The 27,967-nt window shown below is 39.4% G+C and overlaps 2 protein-coding genes across 6 annotated transcripts in view; both read right to left on the bottom strand.

The window, feature by feature from the left end:
- Positions 1–24,662, bottom strand: part of slc23a2 (solute carrier family 23 member 2) — a 32,175-nt gene extending 7,513 nt beyond the window's left edge. Inside the window, exons 1-9 of one of the 4 annotated variants that reach the window (XM_086076137.1) lie at positions 24,358–24,662; positions 10,895–11,011; positions 8,134–8,354; positions 6,263–6,361; positions 5,405–5,521; positions 4,438–4,595; positions 2,338–2,426; positions 1,643–1,710; positions 959–1,140 (exon numbers count right to left, since the gene is read on the bottom strand). In XM_086076137.1, coding sequence (XP_085932263.1) covers positions 959–1,140; positions 1,643–1,710; positions 2,338–2,426; positions 4,438–4,595; positions 5,405–5,521; positions 6,263–6,361; positions 8,134–8,354; positions 10,895–10,943 — 983 coding nt within the window. In that variant the 5' untranslated portion in view covers positions 10,944–11,011; positions 24,358–24,662. The remainder of the gene's footprint in view (positions 1–958; positions 1,141–1,642; positions 1,711–2,337; positions 2,427–4,437; positions 4,596–5,404; positions 5,522–6,262; positions 6,362–8,133; positions 8,355–10,894; positions 11,012–24,357) is intronic. The other 3 variants (XM_086076138.1, XM_086076139.1, XM_086076140.1) reach the window with 3 other exon arrangements.
- Positions 24,663–25,985: 1,323 nt separating this feature from the next.
- Positions 25,986–27,967, bottom strand: part of kcnip3a (Kv channel interacting protein 3a, calsenilin) — a 41,717-nt gene continuing 39,735 nt past the window's right edge. For both annotated transcript variants that reach the window (XM_086076113.1, XM_086076114.1), the window contains 5 exons: positions 27,780–27,849; positions 27,519–27,697; positions 27,147–27,251; positions 26,997–27,059; positions 25,986–26,874 (listed from right to left, as the gene is read on the bottom strand). In XM_086076113.1, coding sequence (XP_085932239.1) covers positions 26,827–26,874; positions 26,997–27,059; positions 27,147–27,251; positions 27,519–27,697; positions 27,780–27,849 — 465 coding nt within the window. In that variant the 3' untranslated portion in view covers positions 25,986–26,826. The remainder of the gene's footprint in view (positions 26,875–26,996; positions 27,060–27,146; positions 27,252–27,518; positions 27,698–27,779; positions 27,850–27,967) is intronic.

The raw sequence follows: 27,967 nt of genomic DNA, 5'->3' as shown, positions 1-27,967 counted from the left end.
CTATTGCATTAACCCTTGTATATGTGCAAAAAGGCCCCAGAGGCCACACAGAAAAATCAATTAGCCTGACCGCTTGAGAAAGTCAGAGCAAGGCAGTGGCGATTACAAGCCCATTACGCCGGGCGGGAGCAGCAACCCTGTGGCTACGGCGCAAAGAGCCATGACAGCGGCGGCTAATGTCACAACCTTTGACGACGGTGGTCATCATACAACAAACCAAAAGTTAGGGGTATTGCTTTATTGGGTGAAATTTCAGGAAAAATAATACAATTATCTTCTCTAAACCTGTTCAATATTTCTTTCTTTTTTGTTGTTGCGCAATTTGCTGCTCTCTAACAAGGAGGGGCAAAATTCACATTAGGTGTTTGATCCATGAATGCACAAATACCTTTCCTGGTTCTATTCGAATTGGCATTTAAACTGTCCTCTCCATCATCCTGTTCATATTTTGACATCACAAACCTAAGTCGACAACTAAAAGTCGTTCTCTCAACTACACTCTAAAAACAGTTGGATCAAAAGTAATCCAATTATGGATCAAAAATGGACCGATCCACTTTATGGGTCAATTTGACCCAACTTTGTGGGTTGTTTTATACAAAAAGACCCAATGTTTTGACCCAAGTAAATGATATGACCAATATTTAGTATATATTTGTTTTACACTGAAAGACACTTTTTTTTTTTTACTCAAAGTTGGCCCAAGAAGAGGATGGGTCCATTTTTGACCCAACTGTTTTTAGAGTGTAGTTTTGCAAAGAGTACTGATGCGTGACAGTTGGAAATGTGCATTCAAAAGTTTAGAGGTCATATCAAGTTCCTCTGTAAAGGTCATAGTCCATTCTGTTTATTCTGAAATGTTACTCTAAAGCTGAATTACCCAAAACTTTTAGTTTCTTCTGTGTATGTCAAGTGCAGAGCCAGAAAACACAGCATTTACGCAAACGTCTGAACTTACAGCATAGCGATGCCCCAGTGTTTTCCTGCCCTCTCCCCTGCCGCCTGGAAACCCGAGAGGCCGATGAGGGCCACAGTGGGGGTGATGGTCAGAGGTCCGATATACTTCAACAGGAGCCCGGGTAGACCCAGCGCCCCGATACACACCTCCACCAAGGAGGAAACAATGATCGCCCCTTGGATCTAAAGAAAATAAAGTTGGGATTGAACTCATGTGTCGCACAATCACACACGTTTCATATGTGAATAATGTATTAACTTCAAAGACAGTTTTTATACATTGAGGCAGAGCCCTCGTTTGCTTTTAACATTTTATTTTGCCAGATGTTCCCTGTTGCTTAACACTTGATTAACTAATCAGTTGGCTCTGGTGTGACTCCTTCGTGTAAATTCTTGATCAGTAGGCAACAGTCAGTAAACGGGTTTTGCATAAGCAGAATATTTATGTGGATATTAACAAGCCACACAGTCACATGCGCTTGTTGGTGTGTTGGCAGCTCTCCAGCTGCTGTTTGGTAAGCAGTTATTCAACGAATAATGTGTTACGACAACGCTTGCCTTGGAGGTTTTTATTTTAGGCTCACATAATACCATTTTCATGAACTATTTTGCAACCACTTCCCCACAAAACTTCCCAAACCCCAAAACTTTACGTGAGTGCATATTTTTTTGTTTTGTTTCTCACTTCTCGTATCCTGGGATGCCAGATGTCCTCTGTGTGGAGAATTTCTGTGCTGTTTATCTCGAGTATCGCTAAAGAGAACAAAAACAAGAAGATTAAAACGTTAGGTCCATAGACAAAGATCAGATCAGAGCATGCACACACACACACGTTTGTTTTACTATCTTTGTGGGGCCATCCCATTGACATAATGCATTTCCTAGCCCAGCAGTGGGCAATCTCGGTCCTCGAGGGCCGGAGTTCTGCAGGTTTTGGAGGTTTCTCACTTCCAACACAAGTTGATTCCAATGAACAGGATCGTTATCAGGCTTATGCAGAGCTTGCTGATGAGCTGATCATATATCAGCTGTGTTGGAGAAGGGCAACATGCAAAACCTGCAAGACTCCGGCCCTCGATGCCCACCTCTGTCCTAGCCCATTCCCCTAACCCTAACCCTAAAAAATGATTGCCTACCCCTATTCCTTACCCTAACCTCAACCATAACCCAATTCAGACCTAAACTCTAAAACTAGTCTTGACCCTCAAAAAGAGGTCTAAACTTGTGGGGCCCAGCAAAATGGCCCCACATGGACGGGTGGGCCCCACAACTCTGTGAAACCCCAGAATGTTGGCCCCACTATGTAACAAAAACAAGCACACACACACACACACGCACACGCACACGCACACACCATCTTCCTTATGAAGATGCTCTCACCTGTGTTGTTACACTTCCATTTGTCCAGTGACAGAATGGCTCTGGCTGGGGCGAGGAATGCAAAAGCGCTGGCCTGGAACAAAGGTAACCTAGGACACCAGAAATAACTCGTCAGGAAGAGAATAAGAACAGTTTCTAAACTCTCATCCGAGTTAACTTTTGGTGAGAGGCAGGGTACACCGTTAATTGGTCACCAGCCAATCACAAAGTGATTCCCAACCAGGGTGCCATGGCACACTAGTCTGCAATGAGAGATCACCAGCGGTGCCGCAGGAAATGATTCCATGATATTTAATTGGCCAAAAATTATTTATTTAAAACAAAAACCAAATCTTTATTCATCCATCGAGGCGAGTGGCATGTAGTGACAGGCAGAACAATAAACGTGCTTCCATTAGATGACAGAATAAATCCACTGGTTGTTAGACATTGAAATAGGTAGATTTGTCATAAGTAAATTTCTGTTCAATTATGTGAAATTGGATCATTTCAAGGACACACTAATGTGCCACACATTTCAACTAACATTAACATTACAACTGGATAGAAGTGGGAGTTTCCTTTTAGCCGCCTAATTATGTACATCTTAATAATAAAAGTAGGGGTGTCAGGCGATAACTAAAAAAAAAAAATCGTAATTAGTCACATTACTTCAATTTTCTGTTCTAAATGTACAATAAAATGTTTTTTCCCCCTGAGTTTTCATACTCTTGTTAACATAAGGGGGAAATATGTTACACTAATAGAACTATGGCTGCATCTTTTAGTCATTGATACAGTCATTTCATAATAGTTAAAAAAAATTGAGTTAAAATGTACTGTACTGTAAAAAACAAGTGATATTGATTTGTGCTCGGGTCATTTTTCTGGCACTAGTTGGCATAATTGCATTTGTAAGACATTGGCGAAAACTCATAAAAATAAGAGCTATCTAATCTTTAACATGAAGTAACTTGTGAAATTCTGCACATTTTTAAAATTGTAAAATACAACTTGACCCCAGTCTCCACAAATATAAGCATTATTATTCAATTTCTTACTGCTAAATTTTGACGTGGACGTGTCTGCTGCGTTGCAACTGGTATTCCCCAAGTAAAGGCAGTCAGTAATCGCGCGTCGTGTTGAAGGAACTTTAAATTAACTCAAAACAGGGTTATTATAGTTTTGGAATTGTTCCTTTTAGTTAAGTTTTTATTTTGTTTTGAGTTTTGTTTTTTAAATTTTGTTAATTTTAATTAGTTTTCAGGGTGGTTCTGATAGTTTTTATTAGTTTTAGTTATTTCATAAATGCTTAGTTTTAGTTAGTTTCAGTATAAGTTGTATTGCTGGTGTGCGCAATATTTAAAAAACACAATGGGAGTAACGTCATCTGAAGGTGCTTTTCTATTGGCTGCTGTTAGATGGTGTTACTTTTGTGTGACACACTTTCAAATGTCCTTATTCCGGTTAATATCAAAATAAATCATCCCCAAAGGCTCATGCATTAAATTGATTACCAAAGACTAAAACGAAGGACATTTTTGCTATAATTATAGTTAGTTTTGTAAACATAAAATGTAGTTTCAGTTAGTTTTCATTTTTTACAAAGCATTTTCGTTTTTATTCTATTTCGTTAACGAAATAGTTTTTTTAATTTTAGTTTTTTCGTTAGTTTTAGTTAAATAAAAGTACCGGTAATACTTTTCTGACTGCCCATCAAATTTGTGTTTGTCTGTTAAATAAGTGTTCTTGAACTGGTTCTCATTCAACTGTGCTGGTGTACCGAATGCGGTGTCCAGTCAGGGTACAAACAGACAAGACAAAAGCTACTTTGCCAGCTTAATTACACAGGGCGTAGAATAATAGGTTTCAGCATCATTCACATTACATAACCATTACGTCTTTCGCGCCACCTGCCTCGAGTCACACACACACCTTTGTATCAGGATTAGTGTGCCCATCTATAAGGGCTCTAGTGTGTTAGCATATAGAGTCAAATTCTCACAAACAGTTTAGAATGACATGAAGAAGACAGCTCAGGGCTTAAGAGTGGAAGAACAGGGTTTGAAGTGTATGTTGATGGCTGTTGAGAGTGCTTTGTGCGTGTGTGTGAGTGTGTACCTGCAGCCCAACGTGGTCTGTAGGAGGGTTGTGATCCCTACACAAAAGAAAATGGTCCCAATGAGCTGGCTTGTGGCCCACTGGTCATAACCGACGCACATGGCTTCGGCGAGGAGGAATGGCACTGCTATAGTTCCACTGAAACATGTCAAATAGTGCTGCAAAAACAACATGGGCAATCTAGTTAGACGTGACATGACATTTTTTCGACAATTTTCCCACCGAGATTTAAGGTTAATCACACACTGGTCACTTTATGAGGTTAATCTACAATTGTGTTTTCTACTTTTTTTTTTAGCCAAGGCACATATTTTACTCTAGAAAAATATCACAGTAAAATCATATAGTACATACTAAAATAAAGACAATCTTGTTTTTGGGCCTGTTTTTGTTGAAAATGAGGCTATGAATCATTTAATGTCAGAATAATAGGTGGATAACACAGGTTAACTGTATCGTCTGCTATTTAGTGGAAGAGTATTTAACCGTATAAATCACTGGCACACATATGAACAAAGATGCATCACGTCTAGTAAATAAATAACTTTCTGGCCAGTTGGGTGGAATTTGATTCTTTTCTGTGGTATTCCTGATAAACTCATATAATACACTAATATGCCACCACACAGTGGTTACTGTATCATTGAGCTAACTACGCAAAGTTCACACAAAATCCAATACAAGAGCCTTTGACATTAACCAATAGGTATTTATTTCACCTTCTTTTTTTTTTTTTAGAAACCGCTCAGAGTGATAGAATATCCTACTTTAACCTCTCAAGTGTGACAACTGCGCTCTAGTGTGCATGTTTTTTTAAATTAATTAATTTTCGGAGAAGGTTCCTGTTTACACATGCATAATTCAAAAATAATCCACGGTAACCAATGGCTACCTGTTTGCAAACAATATTATGACTTTCATTAGAGCCACATTGACAAATATTCGGCTACTAAAAATAGACATTTACCTGCAGGCCTAAAAACACACACAGGTACCAAGGTGGCGTGTCTTCTATGATATATATCATGTCCATCCTCCTCGGGTCAGCGCTGTCTGAGCTGTCCAACGTCTCTGACATTGAGCTCTTCATACACACACAAATACACACCAATAAGATACAGTAATGGACCTCTTGATTGGGAAAGTAAACTCTCAAGTGCTAAAGGGTTAAAAAGAAAAAATCCTCAGAAATGAAAGTCACAGTGACAACATGGAAAGTGTGTATTAGAAAGAGGGGCGGGGTATAATTTGAAGTGGAGGCATTGTTTTGGCTAGGATGAAGCAGATACTATGTCAAACTGGACTGGATGAACTAAATACAAGGAAATAAAAGGATCAAGGAGAAATGCTGATATACTGCTAGAAGATCAGAGACAGACAGGGCAGAACAAATAACATGCATAAACAGTAAACATGAACACACACAATATTGTAGACTAAGTGATTACATATCAGTCTAAACTCCATCTCCACATAATGCAAGATCACCTTCCATGCACGGATGCTTATTTGTCTGTCAAGCAGCATAATCTCACACCGTACTGGTTCTGGAGCCAGAAACGGATACAGATCCATATTAAACTTCACTTCATTTTGGCTCTAATCATAATTGCAATTTTCACTAATGTATTGATATCACAGCCAATCTCAGCTTTGGAAGAGGTCCGATCACAGCACTTTGTATTTGGGTCAACTGTTCATGCTGAAACTAGACTGCAGATGATTATTAGTGCATCACTATTACATCAGCGCTTGTAACATGTGACTGCCAGTCATCTTGATGACAGTCGCAAAACAAGTCATTGCTGCATTCCTTTGCGGTTACCTTTTCTGCTCGTTGAACATCTTTTGTGTAGATGGCCATCAGCTCAGTGTTCTCTGTATCCTGGTCCCCACTGGCTCCGCCCACTCCATTAACTACAACCTAACCACAAAGCAAAACACATTCAAATGTGTGTGTACTTGCAAAACAGTTTAAGCACTGTACAAATGCACCTCTAATGGAATACATGACCAATCAATTCACATTTTTCTTGAATTCTACTAGCGCAGAGGTGAACACATTTTTGTGCTCTTAAGGGGTATGTTTTATTTTTAAGCAGACAGATGGGAAAGTTTTTTTGTAGAGAAAATATTAACCAAATATTATCATTTGCTTATGTATACTGTTAATTTTACTAATAGGTTTAATTAACTATTTATAATACATAAATTGTTTCATTACATTAATGAGTAATTTAAAAAATAAAAAATTTATTTGAATTAGGGCTGACTATTAAAAAAAGAAAAGAGAAAAAGATAACTGCAATCTGTTCCCTCAATATTGCAATTTACATGCACACGCAAATAAAGCCTAACGACCAACCAAAACGAAGCACGTGATTTGAATTACCGGTAACTGGAATTAATTAAAACTATGTATTTTAAAAAAAAGAAGGCCTGAAACATTAATGCAACCAACATTACAGGACTCTTGATAATGTAAATGCATACTTTACATAGCCTGTGTGACTTGTTTAAGGAGTAACATCATTTGAATGTAATGGGTTTCCCCCCCCCCCCCCCCTATCTTATCTACCTATCCATCTTATGGACCGTTTCGTAGCCCTAACTTTCTATCTTGTAAGGAAGTAACACCTGGAAGCTTCAGTGTCACGAGGGGAGCAAAACAACCAAGGAGGAAGCTCCAAATGTGTCTCATTTCCTTCCCCTTTGTGTTTATAGTTTTCTGTGATCACCAACAGCACATCACCAGAGAGGCCTTGTGGTGAAAAGAAAATCAGCAGGATTCATGGCCGCTTATGTTATCAGGAAGCAATATTGAAATACTGACTTAGAGCTGGAGGAAGGTCAGCAAATATTTGTTGGGAGAACACAGAACTCATGTATTTAGTCATGTGAACGTACACGTGTTTGGAATGCAAATGTCACGCCTGATCGAAGTAGGGCTTAGAATGGGTGCTATCAATGTTTCACAAGCATTTAGGCAAAATGTTGACACAGAAATCCATACCACCCAAGCTTAAAATGCATTTCCACCACTGCGGTCAACATACATGGGAAGGGAATATCATGAAAAACATAAGAGAATCTCTGTTATACATATGTGGACAAAGTATTCGTGCACCTCTGCTAATGGAAGAAAACCTCCCAATGGTCACTGAAATCATTTGAAACTGACAAAAGTAATAATAAAGGGAAAAAAAGTTAAAAAGTACAGTAATTTCTGGACTACAAGGCGCACCTGACTATAAGCCGTGCTAGCTAAATTTGGGGAAAACTCGAGTATGTTACACATATAAGCCGCACCAGACTGTAAACCGCAGGTGATTTTAATGTTATTGAGAGAGCTCAGTATTGTTCATTCGGTAATCTTACAGATTCGTGTTTTTAATGCTACCGCACCGGGTTCCCGCTACTTTCTTTGCCTACTGTATTTGGGCTCACTTGGTTTGGTTTGCTCTGTCTGACGCTCTTGCGCTTTCTTTAAAGTGCGCCCCCGAGTGTTCTGATAGATAAGCCGAACCTTTGTATTAGCCGCAGGGTCGAATGCAAGTGAAAAAAGTAGCGGTTTATAGCCCAGAAATTACTGTAATCATATGGCTGAATGTTATGTTTCATTTCACAAATATGTCCTTTTGCTTTTACTATATGTGTTTACCAATGAATTAAAAAGACAAAAACACACGCATGTACCGGAATGGGGTAGAAGTCGGCTCCATGTTTGTTCTCCTCTTCGTATTTGCCTCCCTCGCTCCCACTGTCCACGGCCTTGGAGGTGGTGTTCTTGCCCACGCCCATTCCTGTTTTGCGGTGGTCTACCCACTCGTCCGCTTCGTCACCTTTGTCTCGCTCCGGTGTCAGTACTGCAGATGAGTCCTTCAGTCCGATTACATCATCCAGGGACGATTTATCTGCTTAGAAAACAAATGAGAGATGGGCGGAGAGATTCATTTCAGATTTAAATTAATTAAAATTCACATCAGATAACCTGAGAAGGAAGATGCCTGGCTGCATTCATTTGAGATCTGCTGTTGAATAGTTTTTCTTTTTTTTCCGCTCATAGCGTATCAGTCCACCACAATTACTTTTCATCTATTAAAAACAGATGAACAGAACAGCAGCTGATCCAACACAACTGTTTGGATTGTAAATTATGCATGAGCAGTTGTGGGAGAAAATAAGTTGTTGGAGGGATTTCACTGGCAGGCACCAGGAGGAGAAGTGAGAGAAAGGATGCAAAGTGTGTAAACAGTTTGGAAAGACAGCGACAATGTGAGTGGGAGAGATGAGGAAGGCAAAAGATAGCTGATGGCGTACGCTATCTAATTTGTAATGGTTCAGATGTCATGGCAACTGTTTGGGTAAAATGAGGCCTTGAGCTCTGTCAGTCTGTACAGTGCACGTCCTTTGGCCCACACTGGTGAAGGCTTCCACTCTGAGCCATAGACTCTCATTGGATTCACTGACAACTGGATCCAGTGTGGTATCGTGAATGTTGCCAGAATTTGTCTGCTGGATGCAGTCGCTCTTGCATAACCGTGTAAAAATGTTTTCTTTTGAACTTGTATTCCCAGCATTTTGGATGAAATTATTTATTGAAAAATACCACATTTGAATAAGACACTTTGATCTGAAAAACAATTTTCCTATTAAAACAAGCCAGAGAAAAAATTCTCTAATACATTCTAATAATGTTACAGACCTAAATACAAGACTATTAAATTAAAGTCCAATGGACTGCAGCAACTTGAGGAAAACATAACACATTAACTGACAGTCTGAGGGTCGCTGCAAAAAAACAAGATCCTGAAAATCAGATACTAAAATTGTTTACACACTATTTCCAAATGTTATGTTAGACCAAGGATCAGCACAGTGCATACATTTTAATTTAATTTGCGTCAGAAGTAAGTAAGTGGTTTTGGGGGCTGGAACGGATTAATCACATTTCCATTAATTTCAATAGGAAACAATGTTGAAAATGTTGGATTGTGCGTATTGCATTTAAAAAAATGTTTTGAATGAATGTACGGTAATTTCCAGACTACATGTTGTAACAAGGGATATCTAAACATCAAGGTGTTGAATGTGATTTTTTTTGTTTGTTTTTTTACTTTTCATTAACACACACGTAAACCATCCTTCACAAGCACGTTTTGTCTCTTTACTTGTGTGTGGTTCTCCAGTTGGTTGGTCAAAAACTTAAGTATTATCCACATAGAAGTTTGATAGATTGGGATTTCTTGTGTTCAACTTCAGACTCATATTTTTTTATGTAAAGAGAAGTTCTCTCAGGCTGCGTTCACACTGCAGCTCAATTCCGATTTTTTCACAAGTATCAGATTTTCTCATGCAGTGTGAACGGTACAATTCCGATTTTTTTCACACCCGACCTGGGTCTCTTTCGTATGTGGATATAAATCGGATATGTATACGATACGTCTGTACTGTGAACGCTCATCCGCACGCATCCGATTAATACGTCATCAAAAGCCTGATATGCGCTCTGCGCGGGCGGGAGAGAGTGCTTGGAAGGCAGACTACTGACACGTCCGTGAATATATACAAAGCTGTTTTGAGTAACAGTGTTAAATTTTTATTTGGCTTTAATTTAATCACACTTGAAACATGAAGCATAAAGTTGACATGTGTGGCGATAGTAGAAATTCAGCCTTGCAGACGGTTCATCGCGAACGGCGATGACACGACGTCATCTTCGGTAGACTTCTCAATGAAATGAGGTAGAGGAGTGTCCCCTCATTTCCTCCTAATTACTTCTTTCAACCTTGCTATTCTGGCGACATGAGATGAAAAAATAAGTCAGACGGATTTCTGTTGCTGTTTGTTAACTGCACATTCAAAACAGACGAACGAGGAAGCCGATGACAGCAGCCAACCAGGAGCGAGCGTGAAAACAGTCCACCAACGAGGAGCGTGGGCATTCGCACAGCTGAATTTGCATAATGTATGCAGACAAGACACATGAATCGAACTCCTAACACGTTCGTGAAACGAGTCCACCAATCTGTAGCGTGTGTTGGCACAGTTAAATTTGCTGCTAAAAGTCGCTTGCCTCGGCAGCTTGGCTGGAGGTGAAACGTTTCGAGTCGGGTTACTTCCGTGAACACCGCAATGTGACATCGTTGTTTTGGGTGTACGTCACTCGACGTGTGCTTTTTGCGCATGCGAGTCGAATCACGGGCGCGTTGCGTTCACATTAGATGTCGCATTAGTTTTTGTAATGTCAACGGTACATAAAAAGATCGGATTCAACAAATTGGGCATCACGCCCCGGCAGTGTGAACGTAGCCTTTTACTCCGGAAAAAAAAATACTACAAAAATGCATCTAGGTATTTTTCATGTAAACAAACTGCACTGACCATAGTCACCCTAATTCATTGTGAACTTTGCCTCTCGGCTTGCTGTGTGAAAATATTGGGATAGGTGAAATACCTAGTTGACACATCCCATCACTCCTGTCAATCTGCACGGCTGGGAGCATCTGTGTAGGGGGCGAGAGAGGGAGATGGAGAGAAAGAAAGAGTGAGTGCAGGAGAGGAGAGAGAGAGCCTAAGGAAGTGGAAAGAGAAGTAGAGGGTGAGGCAGAAGGGATGGGTCAAACACAGGAAGGAGCAGGGAGGTGAAACACAAGTTAATTGGACACACATGATTATTCAAAGCAAAAATAATTATAAATTGATTATTCTTAATGATTGTTTTTTTTCTGCCCAATATGTTTATAGACTAACAAGGGTTGAAGTGTTTTATCCATGCAACATACTGTAGCTCTGAAGAACCAAGCAGAGCCAAAAGTGGGACGAGTGACTGGATTTGGCATACGTCATAAATCGAACACCCAAAAGATTACGTATAGAAGTAAAAAAACAAAACAATCATGTATGGGGGGTTTTCAGTACAAAAACTAACTTAATATTAAAACTCATTCACTGCCATAAATTCATTTGAACTATTTCTATTAGTTTAACGTTTTTTCTTTTAATTTTATTAACAAGAGTAAGAAAACCTAGAACAGATATTAAATTTGTGATTAATCGTGAATGACTAGTGAAGTCATGTGATTAATTACAATTAAACATTTTAATCACCTGATGCCCCTAATTTTTAATAATCTTTCATTCTTAAAAAAAAAAAAAAAAGATTAAAGAAAATAAAAGATTATTAAAAATTAGGGACGTAATTAATCGCATGACTTCACTAGTTAACTCACGATTAATCACAAATTTTATATCTGTTTAAAATGTGCAATTTTTTGTTTTAGGTTTTCATACTCTTTTTAACAAAAGTAAAAAAATAAAAATAAATGAGAAATAGTAAAAAAATATATATATATTTATGTCTATAGCCGTGAATGAGTTAAAATTTTGACATTTTAAGGGATTTACACCTTGTTCAAGCCATCACTATACTCGAGCAGAGCAATGTTGAAGCTCGCCTGAAAAATAAACGTAAATTTTCTTTTTTATTAAATTCAAATCGACCACTCATAAGTCAATGTGCCACCACTGTATTATTTTTCAAAATATTTCTTTGCCATGAAATGATAGCTTTAAAACTCATACCATACATTTTATTTCCCACCTATTCTCATTTGTAAGGTATAAATCGAGTCGATCCAGTTGGGCATTGTTACTAAGAGGCTAGAACCTGGGACGCAGGTGTCAACATCTTAACAAGACACTTTGAATATGACATTGATATGGATTCTTGCAATATTATGCAACTAAGGTAGATAACAAAGACGAGTTATTTAGGCCTGGTGAGGACAGCGCATGTGGCACAGAACCATGGCACGGTCGAGTTGTTTGACAGAGTATCCCAGCAGCCTCTAAGTCCATTTGGATCTGCCCAGGCATGTGCAAACACCACAAATCCTCTTCCGCCAGATAGAATCACTTTCATGCTTGTGCGTGCGATGGGGTGGTAGTTGGCAGGAAACGCATCCATGCAAGAGACACGTAGCACAAAAACAGGCAACTTGTGGTGAGGTCAACCGAAACAGAGTGAAATATTTTACTGTGTAACAAGGGCCCCACTGATGGCATATTGTTGTGAAGTGCATTCATAAAAGTACGTCAATGGGATCATCTGAAAGGACAGGTTGACACTCGTCGTCTCTACCTGGGTGTGTAACCAATTAAGAGAATGGATGCTGAATCATGAGTCATACACGTGCATGAAAGTGTTGTGTGGTAACAGCATCTTCTGATTCAGCCACCATGTACAAAGCGCAACATTGGCTACGCATTGGTTCCTCTCTTTTGGTAGCCTGGAGCATGCTCGATCTTTTTTTTTGCCTCTTCTTGTTGTGGCAGCTGGTCCACAACAGTTGTCAATCATTGTTAAAGTGTGGGGTTTGTCGCTTACATTTAGTGGCCGACGCGTTTTCAAAATGGCCTTGCTAACGCCCATTTTGGGATGCCTGACGTCAACGTCCGGATCTGTATTAGGCCCATGTATTTAAAAAACAAAACAATACAAAAAACTAAATCATGATCTGCCAGAACTTAAATGAATATGGCTACCTGGTGAGGCAGCCCGTTTAATTACATAAAACGGCCACTATGTGTCTTTGTTTCACATTCAAAAAGACGCAAGCCAATACAAACAAACAACGATCTGCTCCAGGCAAGGATAATGTGATTTAACTTGGGAGGGGTAGAAGTGTTTTTAAATTAATTATTTGTCAGAGAGCAGAGAAAATATTTCAGTATTGTTGGGCTTTCAATTTGTATGTGTTACTACCGTGTTTACAGCAAAGCAACAGATGCTTAACGGTTTAAAACAGGAGTGTCAAACTCATATTAGCTCAGGGGCCACATGGAGAAAGCAGATTAAATGTGGCTGATAAAAGCCCTCACTGCATTAAGAAGCCAAATGGTGAGTAAACCGATGACCCCCATGACATACCAAGCTTTGAGTTGGCATGTATGAAGTTAACATGCACGTCTTCATTCCGCTTGTGTGAAGGAGAACAATTTGCTGACGTCGTCCCCGTAAAGTGCACTCGTCCCTTTGTCGCTCTAAAGCAGCCAGATAAAATGTCCAGATACTGCAATTATCCAGTTATTGTTTAAGTGCCCCATCTTAAAACCACTTTCCTGTTTATGTTATTGGAACCAACAAGGAAATAGAGCAATCAATGTGTTTTTTTTTTGTGTTTTTTTTAACTGTGCCAACCATCAACTGATGGACTAGATAGACCAGCGGTAGGCCGCTGTCCAGCATTTTTTCCATGTCTCCCTCCTCCAACACAGCTGACTCATATTATCAGCTCATCATCAAGCTTGGTAAAAGCCTGATAACGATCCTGTTCATCAAATCAGCTGTGTTGGTGGAGGGAGACATGGAAGACAGGCAGGACAGTGGCTCTCAAGGACCAGGGTTTGGTCTGGACTATAAGCCGCTACTTTTTTCACTTGCATTCGACCCTGCAGCTAACACAAAGGTGCGCGGCTTATCCATCAGATCACAATGGGACGCACTACAAAGGAAGCGCAAGGCAGAGCAAAACAAGCCAAGTGAGCCTAAATACAGTAGGAGAGAGAGACAATTTGCACCCTCATTATGGAAAAGAAAGTAGCGGGAACCCGGTGCAGTATCATTAAAACATCTGCGGCTTATAGTCGGGTGTGGCTTCTATGTGTAACAAACTAGAGTATTCCCCAAATTTAGCTAGCACGGCTAATAGTCAGGTGCGCCTTGTAGTCCAGAAATGACTGTAGTTCTATCAAGTAGACAATGATTCACTTTGACTTATTGAAAACAAATGAAGCATATAAAGTTTTGTTTACTGGTACTCTTCCAAACTAAGAGTTCAACTGCAAAACTGCTTTGACTTCAATAATTTTAGCTTTTATATTCTAATGACTCATGCACATCATTAGTGTTGTGTGGGATTTTTGCGACTGACTTTAAAAGAGACACATGGATTAAAAAAAAAAGTTCATAGGTAGAATGAGGGATGGGCATTTGGCTCCAGTAAGTATCATACAATGGAGAAATTAGAATGGAGAAGACTATGCTTTTTTTAGTCCCACAACAGGGTAATCCCAGGTGTACAGCAAAATTGACAGACATACTCAAAATGAATGAGTAAATAAAGTGTGGCAACCATAGTACATGAAAATCAATGATCAAATATTAATCATCAGTAATGTTTCAAGTCTTCATTGTGCAGTTAACCCATCAGCAGGCCACTCTTTGCGAAATGGATGATGGCACTACTGAGCCCTAGAATGTCCTCTCGGGGGCTTCTTGCAAAACCAAAATGATACGAGTCTCATCTGGAGATAATCTGCCATCTTTTGTGATTTGTGTTTTATATTTAAATCATCGACTTCTGCAGTTGTTGTTAAAGGGCTGACTAAATAAAGTTGAGTTGGGACGGAGAAAGCAAAGCTGTGAAAGACGGATTTAGATCGGTGATACAAAGATGCTCAACCTTTGAATATTCTTCTACTCTGTTCTCACAGCAACACCCGTCCCCACACAGCATGCTCCCAGCCACAAATAACGAGCAATGAAAGCTTGGACACCTTTCTCACACACAGGCCCAGCGGCCCATAATGTAACTGTACACTCTGCATATAGGTTGGTCGAACTGGACCACCTGACATTCTCTCGCCTTTAACTTCCCACAGAGCGCAGCAGGCACATTTAAGACCAAAAGGTGTTCGTTGTTGCTTCAAGTAGATACAATCTTTTAAGCCACAGCCAGACACTGGCCAGCATAGAATTCTCCCTCAGGCCCACAATGGTTTCATAACACAATTACTTTTTTTCCCCACCTTTGAGGTGCAGTTTTGCTAATCAATGAGTTAATTTGGAGGAGCAAATTGTTTTTTTGCAGATCAATAAAAAAAATCCGGCAATATTTCGCGATATTACAGCACGCAATTCTCGAATCGATTCAATTAATTCCTAATCTATTTTTAAACATACATTTTTTATGGAAATATTCAACAATACATCTTACTTAGGGTTAGGATTCACACATTAAGCATAGAAGAATTTTATATGAATGGAACATTAAGCCTTAATATTTTATTTCAGGACTGCAACCTGTTTGTTAAATGCAGTGGCTCAGTTATAAGCCTGAATTTTCAGATGAATAAATATATATATATATATATATAATGTAAATATATACAGACATAATGCTATACAGATACATATACGTAAGAGATTACCAAGAAAATCCAAATGATTTCCCATTATCTACTTGCACTTTAAATTAAAATACACACACGTAACTTATTCATGACCAAGTCTCAACCCACAGAAAAGGCACACAAAGTTTAAATGAAACAGGTTTACATTGTTGTGTGGGTGGGGGAACACAGCAGACCAAACTAAATAGCAGAAGATAATGGGTCTCTGTAGAAAGATGATACGGAGGACATTCTCCAGACAAGTTCAAGAGAAGCCATTAAGGAGCGAAAAAGGAAATAAATGAATGCCTTTGGCTTTGAACAGGCAACAAGGTTACCCTAAGCAACATGGAAACATGATGAGCAGTTAATTCCAAAGATGATGCACTTGTTTGAAAGGACAATGAAATCCTTTGGGTGGCGTATTACGCGCATTGCGTTGGCAACCAGGTAAACAGAATGGAATGGAACGTTATAGAACTGTCGAAAAAAGAAATCATTGCCTTTAAATGTATTAAAACTCGGAATCTATCATAAAATGTGCTTTGAGTGCTACAATATTTATTTAACATTTCAGATTTTTTTGTAATAATTTAAAATTATTTTACAACAAACTCGATTGAGAAATTGAGATAAAAGCATGTTTAAAGAAGAATTGTGGAATTGGAAAGCCTGATATTCACATGGCCTGATCGCAAAAAGGCCCATTTCCAGTGGAATGGAAATATCCTGAGCAACTTAATTAGGGAAGATCTTTGCTTCGCCTTCCACCTGTCCATCCATCACAACAAGCGATGAAACTTTTATGAGTCTGCAATGTGGCAGACTGACAGTTCCGTGGAGAGGCCATGTAGCATATACGTAAGCGTCTGCACAAAAGTCTCAACTGTGGCTTGACATCAAACTGCTACATTTTCATAGAATATAAAAAAATAAATCACACTCACCTGCTACGATGTAAAGATGCCAGAAGGGGAATATATAACAGGATTAACTTTAGAATTTTAAAGTTAATGTCTCTGAACAATTACGCTATTAGTAATTAAAATAGTGGTTGATTAAGTTGATTAATTTTCACACTTCTACAACAGGCTAATGAATTAGCGTTGACGTTGCAGTGTGAACCATTAAATAATGACCATGTATAAGAAGTGTAACATAAGTGAAACTTGCATCCCGTTAAATGTTTGTTTTGTGTTTCAGTACATTTGATTAAAAATAATACACATTGTCATCACATATGCAAGATGCAATGGCATTAAGGCAGTAATGGGAGTACTTATATGTACTTGTACTCGGTCTGAAAAAAAACATTGTATATTGGTGCATCCCTAATAAATAGTTGGTGTTTATGTTCCAACTGGAATCTTTTTTCAAAGCTACTTGAGATCTTTTCCATATCGTCTTGCATCATGACCCAAAGTTGAGGTCATCATATGGTAACACTCACCAGGATGCTAAATTCATCTCATTTTTGTGGGGTTTTCATGGCTTTGTCTGAGACATTTGTGCCTGGGAGCCAATATGCTCACACGGGAATAAAGTCTTTGTGTTTGAACTCTTCCACTTCCAGGACATGGATATAAAGCAGCTTAAAATAGCATTAAGAGCATTTAAAGTCAAGCATGGCCTAACACAGAAAAAGCACTAGCATATGCTATGATTAGTTGCCGTTTGCAACAAATCAATAAACGAGCCCCTCGGGTCACTCCAACCCACACGGAGACAAGATTTCAATGCAAATCCGACGAATGCTCATTTGTTGCCCAACGCATTGCACAAGGCCAGATGAGACCAGGCAATATGATTATGTGCCGAGTTATTTAATGGGAACCCGTAGTCAACCAAAAACAAAAGCTGGAGGTGTAATAAATGCTAGTTTCCTTTGCAAGTAGCAAAAATAATATTAACTCATTCACTGCCATTGACGGCTACAGACGTCAAAAATTCATTTGAGCTATTTCTATTAGTTTAACATTTTTTTTCCACTTTTGTCAACAAGAGTATGAAAACGTATAATTTTTTATTGTACATTTAGAAAATATATAAAATCTGTGCTTTAATGTGAGTCAACAAGTAAAATCATGTGATTAATTACGATTGAAAATTTTTAATTGCCTAACGCCCCAAATTTTTTAGAATCTTTTCTTTTCTTTTTAATCATTCACTGCCATTGACAGCTATAAACGTCAACAATTCATGTTAACTATTTCTATTTAACATTTTTTTCCACTTTTGTTAACTCTTTGACCGCCAAAAACGTTTAATAACGTTTAATAACGTTTAGTAAAATCCAAATGAGTGCCGCCAAAGACGTTAAAAGACGTTCACTATGGGTTTTTTTGGAAACGGGTGGAGGAAAGCCTTGGCAAGATGTGCTGAAGGTATCAAGCAGACCGAGTTAGTATAATGACTATTTTTGGGCACTAGATGGCAGCGATGACTCTCTTTGGACAAGATCGGGTAGGAGTCAGTAGAAGACGTGAGGCGGAGCTAGAGTGTTGAGGGGAGAATGGCTGAGGAAGCGAAAATGGCGACCGGTTGCAAGCAGCTCACGCTTGAGCATTTTTTTCAAAGACGAAAAGCAGCGACCAATGCTAAAGAGCACATTGATGATGATGATGGTGACGCCGAAGTTGAAAGCGTTGACGCGACGGCTTCGATCACGTCGTAAAGCCTCACCAGCTAGCGATGCTAACGGCGGAAAACGAGCACTTCTGCACAGGCGGACGTTCAATCGGACGATGAAGAGTACCCCGAGTCCAATGCATATTCATCGGAGGAGCGGGTACAGTCTGATCACGGAGAAGACACTGGTTCTGGATTACGATGCCACCATGAATGGAGTGGATAAGATGGATCAAAACATCTCTTGCCACCCGGTATAGGAACTGAAGGACATGAGGAAGCCAGACGTAACACCACCGTAACGTCAACGTATCATGATCCTGATAGCAGACTTGATGGCAACATGGCCAAACACACACTGCAGTATATACTTGCTATTCCCCGGAAAAAACGGCCGGCAAGAAAGTGTAGTGTCTGCACGCGAAGGGGCAATCGCAGTTGTGCAAATCCTGTTGCGTCTCCTTGCACGCAGGGAAGTGTTACACAAAAAGAAAAACTGTCGTTGAAACATCCACATAATTGTAAATAGTACCACAGTTGCACACATTTGTAAATAGTTTGCCAAATTGTTGTGTCAAATTGTTACACTGTTGAATGTAAATAAACGTATTTTGCTATCAAAAACACTTTTTCATTGTTGGTGGTCGTGTTTTACAGAAGTAAAGCACTGTTTAGATGTTTGTGGCATCATTTATGGAAAAAAAAGGTGTCAAATTCACGAGAGTGCATAAAATAATATTGTTTCACAAAAAACTTGATTCCTCTTTTGGTTCCAAAACAAGAGCATTTGGGTGAAACTAACCTATTTTCTATTGTTGATTACTGAAAAACGGAATAAGGTAGAAACAAACTTTTTTTTTCTGATGAAAGATGAGAGTTCAATCTTTCATTTGGTAGTATCTGTGTTTCCATAGTCCAAACACAAAATAATTCCTAATGGAACAGAAAAGAAAACAAGATGACTTTAGGGAACATTAAGAGCCAAAGTACGTGCAAGCACACACGCCAGCACGTTTGGGCTGTACAGTGGGAGAACACCGAATGAACCTGCACTACAGTATAATCTCAGTCACATGTAGCTGGCGATACAGCAAACACAGCCAGAACTCAATTTTTGCGATTTAAATAAAACCACGTCGTGGCATACTTGGCCGTAGCTGATGCTCATCACAGCTCAGTCTGTTTGTTGAAGCAAAGTGCAGCAAGCAGAAATTAAACTTCAAAAGTGAACAATAAGGTTTTCCAAAGCTAGTCGGTGAATGTGGCATACATGCAGTACTGCATCCAGTTGGAAAGTTCATAGTTCTGGATGATTACAATTTTAATCGATTGTAACTCATTCACGACCATAGACGGCTGTAGACATCAAAAATTAATTTGAACTATTTCTGTTAGTTTAACATTTTTTCCACTTTTGTTAACCAGAGTATTAAAACCTAGAATTTTTTTTCCGTACATTTAGAACAGATTTGAAATTTGAAACATTTGTGATTAACCTGCATGCATGACTTCACTAGTTAACTCAATCAATCAATTTATTTCATTAATTTTTAAAAGAAAAAAAGACAATAAAAAGCAATATTCAAATTCCAAGTAAAGCAAAAGAATGAAAGGGGACAGAAAGAACTTAAATTTGTTTCGTCTGCCCCTGAACAACTACAAAACAAAAAACTCACAATTAATCACAAATTTTGTATCTGTTCTAAATGTACAATAAATATATTTTTTCTAGGTTTTCATACTCATGTTAACAAAAGTGGGAAACATTTTTAAACTAATAGAAATAGTTCAAATGATTTTTTGACGTCTATAGCCGTCAGTGGCAGTGAATGAGTTAAACTTATAAGCTCAACAAACACTTAAAGAAAATTGTATTTATTCAAAAGTATATCACGTGCAAAATGATTAGACAAAAATAATGTATATTGATTTTAAATCAGTATTACTATTGTAAACACATTCTGCCACTTGCGCAAAATAACAACTCACAATACCATAAATCGCTAAAACAGCCGTTAAAAATCCAGAAGAAGAGTGTATTTATTTATTCGCACCTACGGGTGGGCGATATGGGCAGGACGATAATTATACAGAAAAAAAAAATTCTGTGTGCATTCCATTTTATAGCAGGATCTAATTATATAAAATTATTTGTTATGTAGAAATCTAGTTTGAATCAAAGGACGGCTGTGGGGGGGGGGGGGAAAGATGGCTAACTTGGTTAGGTCGACCACAAAACTTGCTCAACACAAAAACTCTGCCTCAAAACTATAATTAACCATTTTAAAACCATATTTTCGGTACCTGGAACCAACGTTTGACCACTTCTGTGTTTCTACAATAATATTTGTTGCTGCGGAGTGCTGCTCTTTTTCCGGCAATAAATGTCCATTGAGATGAAGATGCCTAGGGTTTGAGGTTCCTTTGAAGTGAAAAAGGACCAAATAATGTTTTATGTAATTATTGCAGAGCATAGCTGGCAGAAATTGGAGACTTGAATACACTAACACAGCAAAGTGATATCAACTATTAAGGGGATGGGCTTGTCCTGCACGAGGTCACGTGGCATGATGAAATCTACTGAAACTGAAAAACTTATGCAAAGTAGACAATGTAAATGATCCAGTGTGGTGATGTGTGTGCACAGGTTTTATTTATTTATTCACTTCTTTTTTTACTATCACCACTGAGGCAAATAAAGTGTTCATTTTCATAGTGTGTGCGTGTGGTTTTTTTGTGTGATTTTTCCACATTAGCTGCAGCGAGGCCCTGATGTGCTGGCTGTCAAGTTCATTATGTTGACAGCAAATAAACTCAACTTTTATGCTTGACAGAAGAACGAAACTAAAAGTCGGATGAGAAGTTGGTGGCACTGATGTACCATTTTAGTTTTGAGATCAGCCCTGTTTGGTCCGCACACAGTTATTGGGGACAGTGTGGCATTCACCCACAGGCTGGAAGTTTAACAGTCGTACAGATCATGCATATGTATTAGTATTCGATCCGGCGTAAAAACAATATTTTGTGGGCTTCAGATCAGTCAAAATTCTCTTAAATGGGTGTCACTCATTTCTGATAATGGCTGGCAGTGAACAAGTTAAATACACAAGGCTTAATCTTTGTTTTACCAATATGTTTAATTAACAATTAACTTTAACCGGCAGTACCATTAAACAGCTTGAAGACTTGCCAAAGTGCTGTCATCGCGAAGTGAGTCGAGTTTACTGCCACAACACAGCCCTCATATCACAAATTTGAGCTCACAAGTCAAAGCAAACAATCGTACGTATATAACGGCTCGCAGTTGGGTCACTCGTATCTCAAATCACCACTTTAATGAACCGAGCATGCATGTTTTTGGAGTCCGCCAGGAAGAACACGGCAGCTTCACACACAAGAATGCTGTCACACAGATTCCAACGGCAAAACTTTGAACTGTGAGACGTTAAGTTCATGATCCCGAGGTTCCACTGTACATACCCCGAGGTGGCGCAATGTCTCGAAAAACGCCAGTTGACACAACGGTCATAACCAGCTGTGACGTAGCTGACTTCATTTAAACCGCTTAAAACATGGTGACTTTTGATCAGAAAGGGAGAAGAATGCTTAAATTGGGCCCAATTATCGGTGCGTGTGTAAGCCGCTTAGAAAGAAAATGTGAATAAATGGCATAACTTCTGTTACAACTCTGAAGCACTCATTTTGCAAGATCACTATCATGGTTCATCTGAACTGCGACTCGCAGATAAACGTAGGTCATTGCAGACAATAGCGTAAACGGATTAATGTGTAATGCAAATGTAGTGAATGATCTCACCGCTCCAGAAACCCGATGACCTCTTTTTCTTTTTTTTTTCAAACCGTCTTAGAATTACCTTTGAATCCAAGAGGCTGTAAAGAAGGCCTCCTGAAAATCCAATAAAACACACTAGCAAACACACACCTGGCAAATGTGGTTTAAGAATGTCCTTCTTGAGCAGGTGCAAAAGCCTCATCAACTGCCCTTAATTGTGAAAAAAGGGTAAAAGCGCCATAATTACAAGGTGGCTTTCATCCTTCACACAACTAATGTCAATTATAGTGGAAAAGGAATAGGATATATCGTAAAAAGTCTACAAACCAGTGTTCAAATAACAGGTTTTTGTGGTGACACCAAGATAAAACATTTCAACAACACCTTTTCCACCATTGTGAGCAATAACCTGTTTAAACTCTTCAGTATTTTGCTTGACAGCTGAAGATGAAGAAGAACTTTGCCTTTCAGCGTGAGAATGACCTGAAGTCAGGGCCAGACTTAAACAAAATAATAAAACAAAAATCTCATCAATAGCGGTGCACAAACGACAAGTACGGCTCATTTGTGTGTCTTCCCTGACGATGCATTTAACTAATATTATTAAGAGAATCAATTCAAAAGAGCTGGAGTTGGCTTCAGGGATGTTTAAAAAGAATTGTTGATTTTTAAATACAGCATCATATTTAGGGGTGTGCCAAAAAAAAAAAATCAATTCTCATAAGAATCGCGATTCTCATTTAGTACGATTCAGAATCGATTTTAAATGTCCCAAAATCCATTTTATATTGTCTTGCCTTTGTCTGTGTGTGCCTTTATTTGGAGTGCTGTTCATGTTGTACCCGATTTGGCCACTTGGGGGCAGTGTGGTTCCACGCAGTCTAATACACTGTTAAGTTGTAGCCACATTAGAGAGTAGAAGGAAAAAGTCACGATCAAGTTATTCCAATAAAAGTTGTTTTTTTTGCAGTGTGGAGTCGTTCTTTTGAGTGATAAAAGTGTCGCGAGTAGCGCGTTAGTTAGCATTAGCGAGTCAGACTGGAGTAGATCATTACAATTCCTTGCACATCTATAGATTGAAGCAAAAATCATTGTCAATCAAATCGAGTCTGAATCGAAAATCGAGTCTGAATCGAAAATCGAGTCTGAATCGAAAATCGATTCTGAATCAAATCGCTGGCCCAAAAATCGGAATTGCATCGAGAGACATTCAAAAATTCTCACCCCTAATCATATTGCAATTTTCCACTGTTCTAAAATAATGGCCCAAGCCATTTCCCCCCAGTTTTTCATAATCCACAAAAACAGGACCTGACGCTGATATAATATTTGACTTATTAATAAGTTCATTTCAAGGAGTATCATTGAATAATTTGTTTGACTAATGTAGCCAATTTTTAGCATTCTGAAATGTTTATGGCAAAAAAATTATTTCATTATCTTAAAAATAGGGTCTCAGATGCAAAAGCAACTATGTCTTGGCACTCACTACCTTTCTTATTTAATGTGGGTCTATATTTTTCCTAAGAAATTTCACCAAATAAATATTTCATTATTATATTTTTTAAAACATAAAAAAAATGACTGGTGCATGTGTACGAGTAAATGAAAAATGTAATCGCATGCCTGATCACAAATTTTAGTGGCAAAATATCATCATTTAGTGGCAGTCTGGAGCCAGCATCGAGTAGACAAAGTTTGGAAGTTCTTGCCCCTGGTTGTTGTTTTTACAAAAACCTGGCATTTGCACGGGGGGGGTGTAGACTTTTTCTATCCACTGTAGCTCTTAGAATGTGTTGGCAGGAAGGCACACGAGCACACACACACACACACACACACACATCTGCTTGGCTCCGTTTCCAGGACAACCTCATCACCAGAAGCCAATAAAGCCTCACGGTCAAATAAGCTCCGGCGTTGACACAGATAGTGTCATAGTGGGTGCGTTACAGCTCTAGCTGTTACTAATGCAGATAATACAGTTGATGCTTGGCTCTGATGCACAAATCAGACAGAGGAAAGGGATGTGTAATGACGACAGCAAACGGCGGCGAGAAAAAAAAAATACTGTCCAGTGAATGCGTATCGCTCTGTGGGGATTTCTTGTAAAAGAGATGAAATTGGTTGAGCTCAAGGATGACAAATTGGGCCTATCACTGTCACACTGCATCACCCACGATCACACCGACCCACGGACACCAACCTGGAAGGTGTATTTTTAGAGCCTCGGGCAACCCACGTTGTGTAGTTTAGTTTCTATACATCCTAAACGCCAGCGTAGTTGCGATAATAAAGAAATGTGATTCAAGCGGTTGTTCACTCACCTGCGAAGAAAGAGAAGACGAAGCCCACTTCGCTGCTCGGCTACGTCCGCTAACCGCGCGGAAAAAAGCGGGTTGAATGGAGGAAGGCAGTCGGCGGAGGGAGGCAGTCGGCGGAAGGCGACGGGCTTTAGCTTGAAGCCGGAGGGAAGCTTGCACGCGACGAACAAAGCGGACCGGCGAGAGTGGTTTAGAACCCGGTCAAGACAGAAGGAAGGCTCCCTCCCTCTCCACGACAGACAGTTATGAGAACCGCTGGCCGCGGAGGGATTTTATGTCTTTCATAAAACCACGGGGTTGATGTCAGGCTTCGCGCATGCGCAGAACGGTTGTGACGTCAAGCACCTGCCTCTCGCAGTCTCGGCCAATCAGAGTCGGAGCATCGATGACGGACTACCTTCGCTGTGCAAGCGAATGTTGTAACGTACAATACAAGACAATACACATATGACTTTATATAAGAAACAATTCACAACAGAGTATATTTACATGCTTGCCTTTTTTATTTCATTTTTTTATTTAATTACCATTTTTATTTTGATGAGAGCGTCATACTGCCTTCTAGTGTCGACTGTTTGCACTTTCCAATACGTTGCATAATGACAACACTGCAGTGTTTCCTAACCTTTCCTGTGCAAACACACCCATTCTCACGGCACACCACCAAACAAAGATGTCACACGAGTTATAAAATACTAAAATGTTAATGATCTTGTTTTGATTTACTAATAAATTGATTCCCTCAATGTAAATTATAGTCCTGTTTAATTGGACACAATGCTCATTTATATAATCCACAAGGGATTTTGTTGTATCACTAACAAGTGAATAGGCAGTTTTTTTTTGTTGTCCTTGTGCCATCTAGTGGAAGCGCATTTAACCTCTGCCTGTCACTATATGTTGTTGGCACAGATAGATGAACAAATATATATTTGGAACCAAGACTTTTCAGACAAATTCAGTGAAATAGGACACATTTCTCTTAGCACCCCTGATGATCTCTCGCGGCACATTTAATATTTTTTTATTTTGCTCACTGCTCAGGCAATACTGCAGCCATTAATGCGATGGTAAAATAAAATAATATACACTGCCCTACAAGTACGCAATGATGCTAAAGCATCAAACTGAATTTTAGCAATATTTTCAAATTCATGAATACTCGTAGAGACGCTACAGCTAGCTAGTTGGCTAGGTAGACAGATGTGTACTAAAACAAATTGAAATATTTGGGAACTTAATACTTTACATGAATTTTTCTCATGTTTCATTCGATGCCTCCGTCGAACAAAGTTGAGATTCCAACCACATCAAACTTTTTCTTTTTTAAGGCAGCGCGACATGGTAAGCTCCAAGAAATTCCCAAACCAATGAACCCACATATATTCATCAACCTGCATATGTGAACAAAAGCTGTTGGATTTACAAGTCTCCCATAACCACCCCCACCCCCCACCCACCCAACCCCCCCCCCCCCCCCCAACCCAACCACCCCCCCCCCCCACCGCTCTTCTTGCTGGTGAATGTCACGCTTGTCCTGTGTTAAATCAACTAATAGCTCATTATGTGTGAACGATGACCAAGCGACTGGAAGGAAAATGTCCTGCAAATAAAGACAGTGAGAGGCGAGGTCACAGCAGTCGACTGCATCTTTATTAACCCACGTCACAAAGGTCCGACTGTACTGTACATGACACTGTGGCACTTGGGAGTCAGCATGCGAGTTAAGATACTGAAGAACCAACATAAAGCCTTCATTCAGCATATAAACCCCACATTCAAAGACCGCATTCTTCACAGTACTGCACAGATAAGACTCTGCCCATCCTAAAACTTTAAACGTAATCATTAAATACAAAAAGAACACAACCATTTTTTCTGAGGTGCTGTCACTAAACATCATTTTCATCTAAGAGTGATATCGCCTTGTACAGGTCGTATTTGGTTTAACATACACTATATACAGAAATTTCCCCGCAGGTGTGCAGATATTGACACCGCTTTGTTTTTCCCAGGCGCATAAACGCGAAATCATAGTGCAAGCTAATTCCACTTCACGAACATGCTTTGTTTCCCCTTTTCAGTTTCCATTTCCTCACACGAGTTCATGAGCTCAGCAAGGTCCAAATGAAAGGAAACTGTGAGAGCTAAATCTAGTGTCTTTCATTTGGCGATGATCTCTCTTCGTTCGGTTCGGTGACAAAAGTCCTTTTGTGGCTTTATGTGGGCACACGAAAACATACAAAAAACGGTGGTGGGCGCCTGCTCGGCAGGGAGCTCATCTCGTGTCCACCGTGGTCCTTTTTAAGCAGCTACGAGATAGCACGGCTAAGTGGCGAGAAATAGAAAAATGCTCCACGCGGCTTTACACGACTTACATTAAGTGCCAAGCTGTCGTCTATTTGGTGTTTCAGGTGGGTGAAGGGTTGTGCTGTGTTTGTGAGCGTGTTCTTATATGAAAAAAAAATACTATTAGATTACGTTCTCAAACAGCTGCATGGAGTTCATGATGTTCTCATCCTGGACACAAAAAAAAAAGATACAAAATAATATATATTATAATCCAACCATATAAGCTAACAAAGAGCAGCATACCGTCATTTATTACAATAAACATCAAAGCAAGAATTTTCGACGATTACCTTCTGACAGGTCTCGATGAATTCTTCAATGGTCACAACGCCGTCCCTGTTTCTGTCCATTTTCTGTAGCACGTTTTTTTTTAGAAAAGAACGAGTCATAAAAGAAAACGACTGGAGGATAAATGCGAATTAAACGTGTCTGTTGAGAACCTGGAAGAACTTGTCCACGTGCTCAGAGGGCGCCTCGTCGCGCACACACGGGTAAGTGTACCTGCCCATCATGTCGTAGATGGACTTCATTATCTCCAGCATCTCCTGCGCAAGGCACAAACGTTCCGTTGAATAAAAAAAACGTCTTACGCAGGCAAAATGGTTGACTGAGAAGAAATATTATTTTGCTATATGCTCTCTATATCACATCAATGGGTTCACTGTATTGTGATATTTTGCTACAAATGAGGGAAAAAAAATCCTTTCAGGATGATGTCATTATAATTCTCAGACGCATTCGAACAAAGTTAGTTTAGAATATGGCGCGATGAGGTTGAAAGGTATAAAATCACTCTTCCCTTTGTGCTCTACCTCTTTGGTGATGTAGCCGTCTTTGTTGATGTCATATAGGTTGAAGGCCCAGTTGAGCTTCTCTGTGACGGACCCTCTCAGCAGCACAGACAGGCCGATGACAAAATCCTCAAAGCGGATGGAACCGTTTCTGTCGATATCAAAGGCGTTGAACAGGAAGTGAGCGTACGTGGTGGCGTCTGTAAGGACGAAAGAGGCTTGAAGGGTTTTTCCATGTACGTTACCGTAGATACAACCTGCGGTGAGGAAAGGACAGCTAACCTCCTTGGGGAAAGAACTGAGAATAGATGGACTTGAATGTCTCCTCATCAACCAGCCCGCTGGGACACTCCTGCCCGAGGGAGTGCGGAAAAAGAAAAAAGAAAAAAAGAAAATCAGTCAGACTGAAAGATAATGAGTATGTCTTCCTCAATCACTGGGTTCAAATTAGAGATTGAGATTCAAACCCA

Source organism: Leptonotus elevatus, chromosome 5 (assembly GCF_054856555.1).
Source record: "Leptonotus elevatus isolate MCC_2025b chromosome 5, RoL_Lele_1.0, whole genome shotgun sequence".
Lineage (NCBI taxonomy): Eukaryota > Metazoa > Chordata > Actinopteri > Syngnathiformes > Syngnathidae > Leptonotus > Leptonotus elevatus.
The sequence above is the reverse complement of the archived record's forward strand: the minus strand, read 5'-3'. Positions and strand labels throughout refer to the sequence as shown.